Source organism: Emys orbicularis, chromosome 17 (genome assembly GCF_028017835.1).
Source record: "Emys orbicularis isolate rEmyOrb1 chromosome 17, rEmyOrb1.hap1, whole genome shotgun sequence".
NCBI classification, from domain to species: Eukaryota; Metazoa; Chordata; order Testudines; family Emydidae; genus Emys; species Emys orbicularis.
The window spans coordinates 17763579-17775888 of NC_088699.1; the positions used below are offsets into that span (position 1 = coordinate 17763579).

A 12310-nucleotide genomic window follows, 5' to 3' on the forward strand; every position below is an offset into this window, starting at 1 on the left:
CACACAACATACTTGGGGGCATGTAAGTTGTGCACTGTAGAGGTGGCATACACGTTGGAAATCAATTTGTCTTTCTTGGGGTTGTTTGCAGTCATAGTTTGCGGGTGTTTGCATTGAAAAGTTTTTTGTTTCTTCCACTTATTCAGCCTCTAGCTGAAGTAACATTGCCCTGGCATTTTGCTCTTGATGCCACCGATTAAACTTCAGGATATTGTAACAAAAGGAGGGATTTATAGTTCATGTTCTTCTGAGGTTTTTCTTTCATTTAAGAGGAAAGGGAGGAGGTAGAAGGGTCTTGACAGTGTTATTCTGGCTTTCAGAAAAGCTGTAATTTAGATAAGTAAACACTGTCATTCAGTGGTCCCAATAACATTCAATGGGAGTGACTTTTCACTAAAACTTAGCAGATGTAAGAATTATTTCCTGTTACTGATAGCACAGTCCCAGGAGAGACCGTGGCTGTGAAGACACGGTCCTGAGGAAGGATATACTAACACAACACTGTGTTGAATGTACACCTTTTGATACAGCATCATCTTTTATAAGCAGAATTACTAATGCCAGCATTATAATTTACTATTTCATTTGGACTCTCAAGTCTCATTCACTGGCTGAATCTTTGCTATAGAACAGAGCGCTGGGTTTTGTTTTACTCCTCTCATTATAATTCTGTATCCATTTACTTTAAGATGACAGTCCTCTAAACCTCATCCTGTTTTCATTGTTCCTTTAGGTTTTCTTACTGAGACTGGAAAGACCAGAGCAAGTATCATTCTTTCTACAGGAACTGAATCTACATTCCAGGTGACACAAATTAGAATAAAGGTAAGGAACTTGTTTGCATTATTCAAGCAGATTCTTGTATTAATGCTATTTTTCTTGGTGGTGGAATTTAGACAGTTGTTCACCTTTGATTGAATGTACAGCTTTGTGATTAATTTGCAAGAAATTTGAGTGACAGCAGTTTGGGTTTTGTTTTGTATTTGCATGAGTCACAGGAAACTTGCACGAAAAGAAAAATAGAAATTACATCTGGTTACAGAATGCTGCCACAAGTGTACTCTGTAGAGCGTTCCATCTATTTTATGTTGCTTCTGTCTATATCTTATTCAGGCCAATGAGGTATTTCTAGTTCTTGTGTATGTAGTATAATGCAGGCCATGTATTTAAATAGCAACATTACTCTGGTGTGGAGGTAAAAACTTATGTCCCAAACATTGGTAGAATCTCATAGCAGGAAGGAAGATGTGATGAGGTTTTTACAGCTTGCTTTTCCGTTGTTAAAACTATAGCTTACTGTCCCAAAGCATGTGTGCATGCTTTGTAGTGCCCACCTGAATTGAGGATCACTAGACTCTTGTGCTTGTAGGTTCTCATCAGTTGGGGATGGAGGAGAGGGCAACTGTTCAAAAATTATAGTGCAATGATACCTGGATACAATTTAAAAAAAAAATTGCCACCGCTGTTTGTATAAAACAGCAGAAAAGCAAATTGAATCAAGATGCAGGCTTTTTCTTTCTTGCTTGGCTCCAGGTGAGATGGTGGCTAAAATGAAACTTAGCTATGAGTTTGAGCCTTAATCTTTCAGAGATGTTTAATCTTTCTGAAACATTTCCTGTGTCATGTTCCTTTAAAACAAAGAAAATAAATAATATGATTCCAAAGAATCACAGATCAATTTTGCTGATCTCTGGTTTGATTTGAGTAACTCTTCCTTATAAGCAGAAACATCATTTTATTGTTATCCTAGTTTTCTCTGTGTTGCTCCAGCATTATGTTCTCCTTTCAGGTTCGGAAAGGTGCTATTGGGGCCCAGTGTGGGTTGGTGTTTGCTTATAACAGCTCTTCAGAAAAATTTCATGCAGAAGAACATTTTAAAAAATTTGAAAGCTATGACAAGTGGAAGCTTCAAGAATTCAGGCAATTTTTAAAAAACAGGTAAAGGTGGGCAGGGTGGTAATGAATTTTTTTTAAAATAAACATTGCAGCAAACCTTCTCTACCCTGTTTATAAAAGTCAGAGTGTGGATGAGGTTGGAGAAGTCTTTAACATTTCTTTTGTGCCTACTGCTGTAGCTGCAAATAAAGTCACTTGCCACTGAACACCTAAAGGTCTACATTTAAAACTTAATCATGACCAGCCCAGTTTGAACTAAAATCTCAATTTGATACTTTTGAGAAGCTGTGTCTATACAGAATGCTGATTCCTAATAGCGGTATTGTTGCCTTTCTCTACAAGTATGCTGTAAAATTATTGACTTGACTTTGACAATAAAAATAAAAATCTATGGCAAACATGCATTTGCTGGAGTCTGTGCATGTGAAATGTTTCTGCTACGTTTTCCTGAATCTTCAATTTTTCTAACTGGTAAAAATAGTTGGGTAACGTAGCAGTGGGGCAATCCCTACGTTTTTTTAATTATAACTTTGGTTGATCTGCTTTTATCTGCAGAAGTGATTGTTCATGTGATGAGCTGGGAGAGGATGATCCTGTTGGCTGGTTTGAGGTGGAAGAAGAATGGGATGAAGTGGAGGTCAAAATGCAGCAGTGCAGAATTTCCCAAGTAAGAAATAATTAGAACAGACTGACTGAGGCGTGAATGAGGAAATGATCATCTTCCTGCTTTCTTGAAGACCAGTTAAATAATCATGAGGTTTTTGTTACCAAAGAAGAGGCCCAGTAGCGTAGCTAGGGGCGGGAGCGGGGCAGCGGCTGCTCTCCCACTGAGCACAAGTGGCGCCTTTTCAATTTTTACTCACCCGGTGGCGCTCCAGGTCTTCGGCAGCACTTCGGCGGCGGGTCCTGTACTCGTTCCGGGTGTGTTAGAGGCCTTGACTAGAGCTAAAAAGTCAGTGAGAGCCATGGGAGCTAAGACCACAGTTGATTTAGATTTAGCATGGACATTACTGTCTCAAAAGTGTAGAAAGTTTCCACTCACTGGATTGTGTCACAGTGGAACTCATCCTCTTAAGCCTAATGATTAGAACATGAAACAAGCTGCACAATCACAGTTCTTCATAAATTCTAACTTGCTCACTTTTAATTACTACAAAACAAAGACTAAATAGCGAAGAGTCCTTGTGGCACCTTAGCTTATGCCCAAATACATTTGTTAGTCTCTAAGGTGCCACAAGGACTCCTCGTTATTTTTGCTGATACAGATTAACACGGCCACCACTCTAAAATAAAGACTAGATTCTGCAACCCTTATTTGTGATAAGTAGCACCTTGTTCCTTGAGTAATTGCATGGATCTACTTGAGTACTGCACTACTCAGCGTCTTAATTTGCAGCAATTAAAAGTGAAACTTGTCTTCCAGTGCATGTTGTTGTTTCGGGTTCAATTTTAATTTGGTTTCAGGTTCCCAAATCTCTCTCCTTCCTGGGGGAGAAAATACCAGAGGTGGCTGCTCAGGGACAAAAGTGAAAAGTCCCCGTTGCATAATGGAATCCAGAACATGCCATTTCCTTATTCAGTAGCTGTCTGAACTGTTATGCATGTACTGTACATATTTGTTCCCCAAATTTTTGTGATTACAGGATTAAAAAATACACCTCTACCCCGATATAACGCTGTCCTCGGGAGCCAAAAAATCTTACCGCATTATAGGTGAAACCGTGTTATATCGAACTTGCTTTGATCCGTCGGAGTGCGCAGCACACACACACACACACACACACCCCACCCCCCCACCCCCCCCGGAGCGCTGCTTTACCACATTGTATCTGAATTCGTGTTCTATCGGGTCACATTATATCTGGGTAGAGGTGTACCTTTGGACTCTGGGGATGCATTCCTTAATGGATACTCTCGGCTTCAGGTTCTTTATACTAATGTGGAAAGAATTGCAAGTTAAATGCATGTGTATATATATTTAATTTACATTGAATGTTTATCCTCTACTTGTTTTTATATTAAGCTAATGATTTTCCACTTGCAGGAAAACTTGGCGCTATAAGATTAAGAAATAGAACACAGTTCACAAAATGAGTTAGGCTGGTAATTAAATGACTGAGTTTGCAAGTGAACATGGCAGTCACAGAACCCCCTAGTATGTAGCTCATATAGAACCTTCAGAATTAAAGTGTTTTACAAAAACGGGGGGTGGGGTGGTAGGCCAGGACACTGGCTTTGCCTGAATAATATCATAGGATCTTAAATGTTTGTTTGGCTCTCGCTTTTGAAATCAGGATTTATGAACAGCGCTTTTGCTATTTTTATGTCTCTATCCAGTATTTAATGGTGAAGTTCTTGTGCACAAGGCAAGATACCGCAGAGCGCCTAGGAGTTCAAGGCCTGAATGTTCTGGGATATCTTCGGCCTGTGGTAGGGGAGCCCAACAGAAGCCTGAACTGTCTGAAATGCAAAGCAACAGATGACAGCATTTGTGGAACAACCCTTCTCCTGAAGACACTTCATTTCATCCAACAACTTGCACAGGACCTGGTATGTTTCTCTCCACATTTGTTCACTTCTTTAAAGCATGTGGTCTTGTTACAACAAAGACAAACTTAAAAGACGCATTATAAAATAAAGTAGTGGCCAGAGAGCAAACTGTAACTACATTCAGTGGTAATAATATGCAAGTCCTGAAACTTGAAGTGTCTGGAAAATGACTTTTAGTATACTAAGATGCCTTATAAAAGGGCACTTAAATAAGTTAGGAATATGTCTTCTTTAAGAAAACCAGAACTGAACTGCATTTCCATATCTCACACATTATGATAAAGTGCTTAGTGGGATTAATGCAACATACTGTATATAAAAGTTCCACTGCCTTTTAAATAGCCCTGCTGCATCTCTTGGAAGCATACAGGAGGATTAGAACAGGTGTATAGATTTGTGAGAAAGTTGGGACATATAAAAGGAAGTGAAAATTGTTAGTCTGACGCGACAAAAAGAAAAGATATTGCTGGTTCATCCTAATGGGAGCCTGACCATGTTGTGTTCTGAGGCTGGAGTGGCATTTCAGATGCAGCTTGATATTTCTTTCATACTCCATATGTTGCAGTTTTCATTGTGTTTTTGTAAACATTCACTGTGTAGAATGAATTCTTCAATCCTATATTTTCTTTGCCTCTTTTAGGTTCAACAAAAAGAAAGTGGATTAAAGTACAGATCATTCTTGGACTTCACTGGCCTTGACTTGCAGCTTTTCTGGAATTTTTACAATAAACTACACCAAAAGTAGGGCCCTCCTCCATCACAAAGTTAGCCATAAATATGTTTACATACAGTGCATTTTATTCAGCTGATGTTTTCTGCCATTAAGCTGAAGTAGCTGATATTTTCCCTTCTCTCTGTTGTGTCATCCTGGTTTTTTAGCTATAACATTACATAGATGCTTGTAATCTTTAAGTTTCAGTACAGTAAGTTTGATTCCTGTCTAAGTGTTAGGGGTTTTTTTTGGTTTTTTTTTTTTTGAATTTATTTATTTATATTTCTTATGTGTGATGGGATACTACATTTATAGTATAAAAATAAAGCACAGTAGCATTTAGAGAAGACACAATTAGGAGATGCAAGGAAAAGTGATTTAAATGCCATTTTAAAATCAACTAGATAGATAGATAGATATAGTTCTTGGCTGTGTTTTCTTTACTCGGAGGATCTCTTAGCGTCACTGTCTCGTAGAGCAGAGACAGCGATGCTTGCTTTAGCGTAGCAGTGTGTGCTGGAAATGAGTTCTTCCTGTGAAGATTTTACTCTTGTTTGCTTTCCTTTTAGCCCAAGGGAAGAATGTCTCTTTGCCCAGACTGTGCTACTGCAGCTTCTTCAAAGCTGCTTCTCTGTGCTTACTGGAAACAATAAAACTATTCAATCTCAGGAAGCTTCTCAAAGCAAAACTTCTGGCCAAATAGAAGCTGCAGTAGAGCTCTACAGGCATTTGTGTGAAGGTTCGTTAATATTATGCTGTCACTTACTAACTGTTGTTGTTGTTTTTGTTTTAAAGGAGTTTTATACTTGTGTGATCTTGGAACAAGTATTTTCCAAAACCCAAGCCAGCTGCTGTTTCAGATTGTTGTGCTTTATTGCTATTTTAGACCAATGGGTTTAGCTGAGAGCTTGCTTCTGTACTTTCTTTGAGCCTCTGATGAAGTGATCTTGCATCTGTCCTGATATGTGGCCTGAAAGTGGTTGCAATGGCAAATTATTTCAGTGGAGCTGTATCTACTTGCACCAGTAGAGAATTTGGTCCTTTGACTTCAGTACTGGAATAAGTAGAAGGATTAGATCCGTTTATATCGAGTATTTCTAACCGCTCATCACTGTGCTAGAATGAATCCACCTGGTTGGGAAAGTACAAGTGAAATCTTGGCCCTGATGGCATTGAAGTTGATGGGAATATTGTCACTGACTTCTTTGGAGCCAGTACTTTGCCTTATATATTTAAGTACAATGATTTTAATAACTAGTATACCTAGTAAGAGATTATGAAAAACAAGGAATAGATGAATGACTTTGTACTGAGTGTGGTACATTTTGAAAGGTTTTTTTTTTTGTTTTTCTTTCACCAGGTTTAACGGTTGGTCTTATAAATAAATATAACATTGAAGGTCCTGAAGTGAATCAGGTCATTTGAATCCGAGGTCTTCTCCTAAGATCTTTCTTGCTAGACTTCAGAAGTCTTTCTCACATATTTGTGTAGACAAGCCTTAAGTAACACTTAGTTTGCAGTAAGCTGGGTTGAAATCTATCCTTTACTAGCGTGCTGTCCATATGGACTCCGCTGATACACCCTAATAGTTCCTTGCTGTGCCTTTGATCCTACTCCCATATCAAAGTGGGGTAGATCAGAGTGGATTAAGGAACTGTTAGAGCATGTTAACAGGGTCCATATGGACAGTTGTTGCGCAGCAGGCTACCTCAATGTATATGTATATCCCAGCTTGTTGCAAGCTAAATGTTCTTGAAGATCAATCCTTACATGTATATGTGATGAGTATTTTATGTGCTTTGGAAAGACTAGTGTCATGGAAAAGAAATGAAATTTTATAGTGTATTAAAGATATATACTTGGTTATTGATTTGAAATTGTAAAACTGTTTCCTTTTTTTGTGAACAGTCGTAGACATGAGTGATAGCAACTTCACACCCATGACCATGCTAAAGCAGGAAGTTAAGAACACATTGCTCAATGGAGCAGCTATCTTCTTCCCAGATAGACAGACCAGACGGGACCAGCTCTTCACCATGATGGTAAACCATGCAATGAGAAATGATTGCTCCACAATCACTTCATTCCAGATGAGGCGAGCTTGCCTTTACCTTTCCATAAAGTTATAGTTTCAGTTCAGATGGTCTATCTTAGAATGTCAACCTTCAAAGGAAGGCTCTTTTATACTCAGATGTGACTGTTTAAAGAGGGAAACATGGCATTGTGAAGTTCCATATTAGTAGCCTTTAAGTGATAGGCTCTGCTCACTTTACAAATAAATCTTGTACATATAATAACCCACATTTTATGTAGGAGAAAACCTGAGGCACAGGATGCAGTGACTTTACATATGTTCTAGTGTCCAAGTCTGTGTGAGAACTTAAAAGAATATTGTATTAAATATTTATATCCTGTTTTTCCTCATGATTTAGAACCTATTGGAATACTGAAAGTGTAAAATTCACATGCTGTATTTGTTTTTGTTGTGTTTTTTTTTTTTTTAACTCTTGCATGTGCATATGGGTCTGTAGGATTTCTTGTGTGATGGGATACTACATTTATAGTATAAAAATAAAGCACAGTAGCATTTAGAGAAGACACAATTAGGAGATGCAAGGAAAAGTGATTTAAATGCTATTTTAAAATCAAGATTTGCTTAGTAGCAGAGAACTTAAAGATCCAATTTCAATAGGGACTGAATTTTTTTAAAACCATTTTTACAAACCAAAGATAAAGCTCAAAAAATGGATATTTCTCATAAAGAAAATGCAGACCAAACATCTCTTGGAGCAAATACTAATCCTGTAGTCCTCAAAAAGTATTTCCTGGTCCTGTCATGCTTTGTAATTCCTTGCTATTACAAAAAAAACATTTTTTTTAAACGTAAACCTCTTCCATTTCCTAGAAAAACATCACAGAACAGGAACATAAGCAATCTGTGCATCTCACCTTCAGATCCCTGTGTATGTACTTCAGGTAAGGCTCTTTGATATTGAAAAATAACTTTTTTCTCTGATTATCTTCATCCTACTGATCCTTTTCAATAATTCCACATTCTTCTGAAAAGAGATGCAAGTCAGCAAAATTGTTAATGCACTTCCTCTTTAAGAGAATAAAAATCTATACATCTTACTAATATTGACTGGCTCAAAAGGCAATAACAAAAGATTGCCCAAGGGTAAAAATAATTACTGAGTCTGTGGTATATTGCCTAGAGTCTCTGAGTAGCATTGTTTACTGTTTTACCCTTGATCAATTTTTTTCAAACTACTGTTGTCCTTGGAAACAGTGAGTATTTGGTATATCTTTAAAATATCTCCACACTGATAAATTTATAGAACATTTGATTTTTCCTTTAGAAATGATGTGTAAATGATCTCTGCAGATTATCATCACAACAGGGCATCTTTTTCAGACTTCTATCATTAGCTGTTACTCAGTAAGCTCTATCTTTTGCAGTGATCAGGATCCAGGTGGACTTTTGTTGTTACCAGATAAGGAAGTTTCTGAGGACTTTGACATCAGCCAAGTGCTGTCAGTCATGGATACCCTTCTGTTGGTGGCAGCGAGAGAGGTAGCTATCATTTGAGATTGTCTATTCTCACTTCTCCTGAAGCCAGTAGTTAACAGGACTATTCACATTAGTAAAATTTATTATGTATGATTGTCGGATTGGGCCCCCACTAATTTAAATGTTGTATGTTAAGCAGTAATTACATTTAATATTAAGAAACAAGGCAACATACTGAATAGGTTGCCTTAGGGAGTTTTTCCATAGAGTCCCTTAGTGACTGCCTTGAAGCTGTAAAAGAATTGAGCTAATTAAACCAGATTGAAGGATGGGAACCAGTCATGGTACCATAGACTGAAAGACCTGTGCTTGGGAAAGTAAGGACTTTTTACATGTGAAAATAATTAGCCTATGTTACAAAATGTGCTGAAAGCCTTAATTGATTGCCCCAAATGTAGTTGTAATTACTTAAACCTGTTTGCTGTTCATCTTACTGAGTTACTAAAACAGCTTTAAAATATCACTTTATGAATTGTTTTTTTTTAACCACTAGCAGTTCATATATGACTGGTCTCTTGTTTTTCATCTTTTTTGTGGCGGGTGGGGAGGAGGGTGGTGTATCACATAATCTGTCACACTGCAGTGCATGGAATATCATTGATGTGTTATTGCCATGCATGGGATATCATTGTTGTATTATTGCTTTTCAGTGTGAAATGATGATGCTGGATGTTGCCCAGCAGGAGAGTGGCACAGTACTGTCATCCTTATTCTGGTCTGTACAGGGAAGCCTCCTTTCATGGTGCTACCTGCAACTTAAGGGCAATGATAATACAGCCAAGACTCTTGCCATGGAAATTCTTAAAAAATGTAAGTTCCAGAGCTGAGTCAGTGCCTAGTATATACAATAATGCAGGACTTTAAAATATGATCTCAAGAAGCTGATTAGCATTTTTATCTCTAAACACTCATCATAGTATCTGAAGCATCCTTATAATTATAGTGCTCCCAACAAATTTCAAAATTGGCCCAGAACCATCTGGACCAATTTCCAGTCATCAGTATGGTTAAAGTTGTTGATTTATTGTTATGTCTGAGGAGTCTGTAGCATCATGAGAAACTAATTTGGACCAAAAATTTCACTGGCTATTGAATCTACGAAGAAACAAAATTTAGTTCCATTTTAGATATTTTTCCTTAGTTGTCCATTATTAGGGCATCTTCCCTCCATCTCCCTCAAAAGTAATATCTCCCCTGGATGAGACAGCATGTCATTTTGGTAGATCTGGGTAATCACAAAAAAAGCTGAACTCATTTTGTCTGTAGTAAGACCTATTAATCTAGGCATTTCTAAGGCGCATATCACCATAGCATGCTTTGTCTCAGCATAGCACCCCAAAGTTACTTGAATAACTACTTGGGCCATAAATGTAATGGTAGAGTGATATTAAATTTGTACTTTGTAATGTCGGGCTATTTCTAAATTCAAACCTGGATTATATTCTATACTTTTATTTTTATACTAGTTATGTATTCAATCATTTTATTCATATTTAAAATGTTCAGCTAAAAGTTGCTGGCCTTGCTTATAATTCATGTTTCATTCCTTAGTAAAACAACGATCCAGGAAATCAGATGTTTACAGTAGAGTTATTGAAACAGGCGTTTTAGATCAAGGAGACATAGTTTGATTACAATACTAGTTTCTCTATGAATTGTGCTTTTGGTGATGTTAGTGACAGAGTGTCCTATTGCCAGCAGTGGATATGTGCAAAACATTTTTTTGTGTCCCAACTGCCTTTTGAACGCAAGTTCCTTGGGGCAACACCTGTCTTTCTCTATTTTGCACAACATGAACCCCACTAGAGGTGCACAGTAAAAACAGACTCCCAGTAGAGAATCCTCAATTTGGCTAACTTTCTATTACCTAATATGTTTTCTTTCTTTTTTAGATGTGGGCCAGTTCCTGACAAATATCAGAACAATTTTAGAATCACTTTTGTCCCAATACAGTGGCAAACATATAGTAGAAAAATTAAGTAACTCTGTTTTTGCCATGGCAACCCGTCAGCTGGTAGGTGAATGACTGAAATGTCCTACAGTTTTCCTTTAGTGTGGATATATTTATGACGGCTTTGTAACTTTTAGGTGGTGGTTTTTTTTTTTTTTCCTTAGGTGACTTTCTTGTTGGATTTCTGCACTTTAGACATTCCACACTGCACCCTACTTCAGGGTTTCAGTACCCTGACACAGCTGCTGCGGAACCTTTGTAGTGAACCCGGAGAAAGTCTTAATAAGGTAGCCTAAGATAGATAGATATAGATACTTTACACCTCTGATTCTCTGTAACCTTTTGAATTCTGCCTCTCCTTTACCCACCATCAGTGTATCTGATGAGCTTCTGTCTCTTCAGGATCTCTCTAAAGTGATTTTGAGCATTTTTATAGTGGAGAAGTCACATCTATAAGTATGCAACCAGGTTACGTAAGAAAACTGTTCCGAACCTTCAGCCTTTAAAGGGATTATGCGTTCATCATCACCTTATTTCAAAAGATCACGTTTACTTACGTAAAATGTGTTGTGGATCAAATGAAAATGCTATGGTCACTAATTGGAACATAAGTTAGTCACTATGTGATAAAAATAGAATCACTTCCTAGATTAAGAAGTTCATGTGAATTAATACTGTTGATTGCATCATAAATATATAACAAAAGATAGGACCCCTGTCCTGGGAGCTTGCAATTGAACACACAGATCTGTGTTGGGAAAGATTAATGAGATACATTTGTTTAAAGGAGAGAGTGGAAGTTTTTTAAAGGGTACTGTAAAGTTTGAAACAAGATTGGGAACCTACTCCAAGTATTATGGAGCTGCATGATGAAATGCAGAGCTGAGAGTGGGAAATCTATCTGTTCTGGTTCTTATACCACACCAATCATTGCAGTATGTGAGTATATAAAAGCAGATAAAGGGAAGTGGAGAGTGGATTCCAAGGTATGGAGTTGGAGGAAATAAGAGCAAAAATATATTTAAGGATGAAATTATGCTTTTGTTCTGAAGGTGGAAATGAAGAGCTTGCACTTGATTTAGTAAAAAACAAGCCGGTGAAAGGTTTTGAGGAGTAGTGATGCAATTGATATGGCAGCAGATGAAGGATTGTTTCAGTGTCAGCATTTTGGATAGACTGATTTTGGAAGAGATGAGTGACTGGAGTCCAGAGAGGAGATAATTTATAGTTAAGCAAAGCGTGGGTGGGGGGTTTGAATAGATAGGAAAGGATGGGTTTTGGAGGTGATAAAAAGGAAGGGAAGATAAGAGGTTTCGTGAGAGCCTGGATATGGGAGGAGGAGAGATAAGTAGATGATGACACTGAGATTGAGCCTGTAAAATACATAGGACAGTGGAGAAGGATTGAAGACAGGAGAGAGGTAAAAGAGGAAAAATAAAAAGTTAAGAAAATACTAGTACATGCTTCATAATCTTATTTGGCGTCATTCTTTATAGTGATGTAAGTAGAGGGATAAGTGCTTACAGTACATGTATGTGTGTATATGGCTACTCCAAACTATGGACTCAGATGTGAAATAATGCAGTGCTGTAATCCTCCTACTGGATGCTTTGCATTTGTACCCTGTAAG

General features: G+C 37.6%; 1 protein-coding gene across 1 annotated transcript in view; it reads left to right on the forward strand.

The window, feature by feature from the left end:
- The window catches only part of ZZEF1 (zinc finger ZZ-type and EF-hand domain containing 1), a 77928-nt gene that overhangs the window by 22006 nt on the left and 43612 nt on the right, over nucleotides 1-12310 (forward strand). Inside the window, exons 10-21 of the mRNA XM_065418227.1 lie at nucleotides 734-825; nucleotides 1790-1938; nucleotides 2452-2563; nucleotides 4234-4446; nucleotides 5087-5187; nucleotides 5728-5897; nucleotides 7067-7200; nucleotides 8064-8134; nucleotides 8618-8732; nucleotides 9380-9539; nucleotides 10622-10743; nucleotides 10845-10967. Of these exons, the coding sequence (XP_065274299.1) occupies nucleotides 734-825; nucleotides 1790-1938; nucleotides 2452-2563; nucleotides 4234-4446; nucleotides 5087-5187; nucleotides 5728-5897; nucleotides 7067-7200; nucleotides 8064-8134; nucleotides 8618-8732; nucleotides 9380-9539; nucleotides 10622-10743; nucleotides 10845-10967 (1562 nt within the window). The remainder of the gene's footprint in view (nucleotides 1-733; nucleotides 826-1789; nucleotides 1939-2451; nucleotides 2564-4233; nucleotides 4447-5086; nucleotides 5188-5727; nucleotides 5898-7066; nucleotides 7201-8063; nucleotides 8135-8617; nucleotides 8733-9379; nucleotides 9540-10621; nucleotides 10744-10844; nucleotides 10968-12310) is intronic.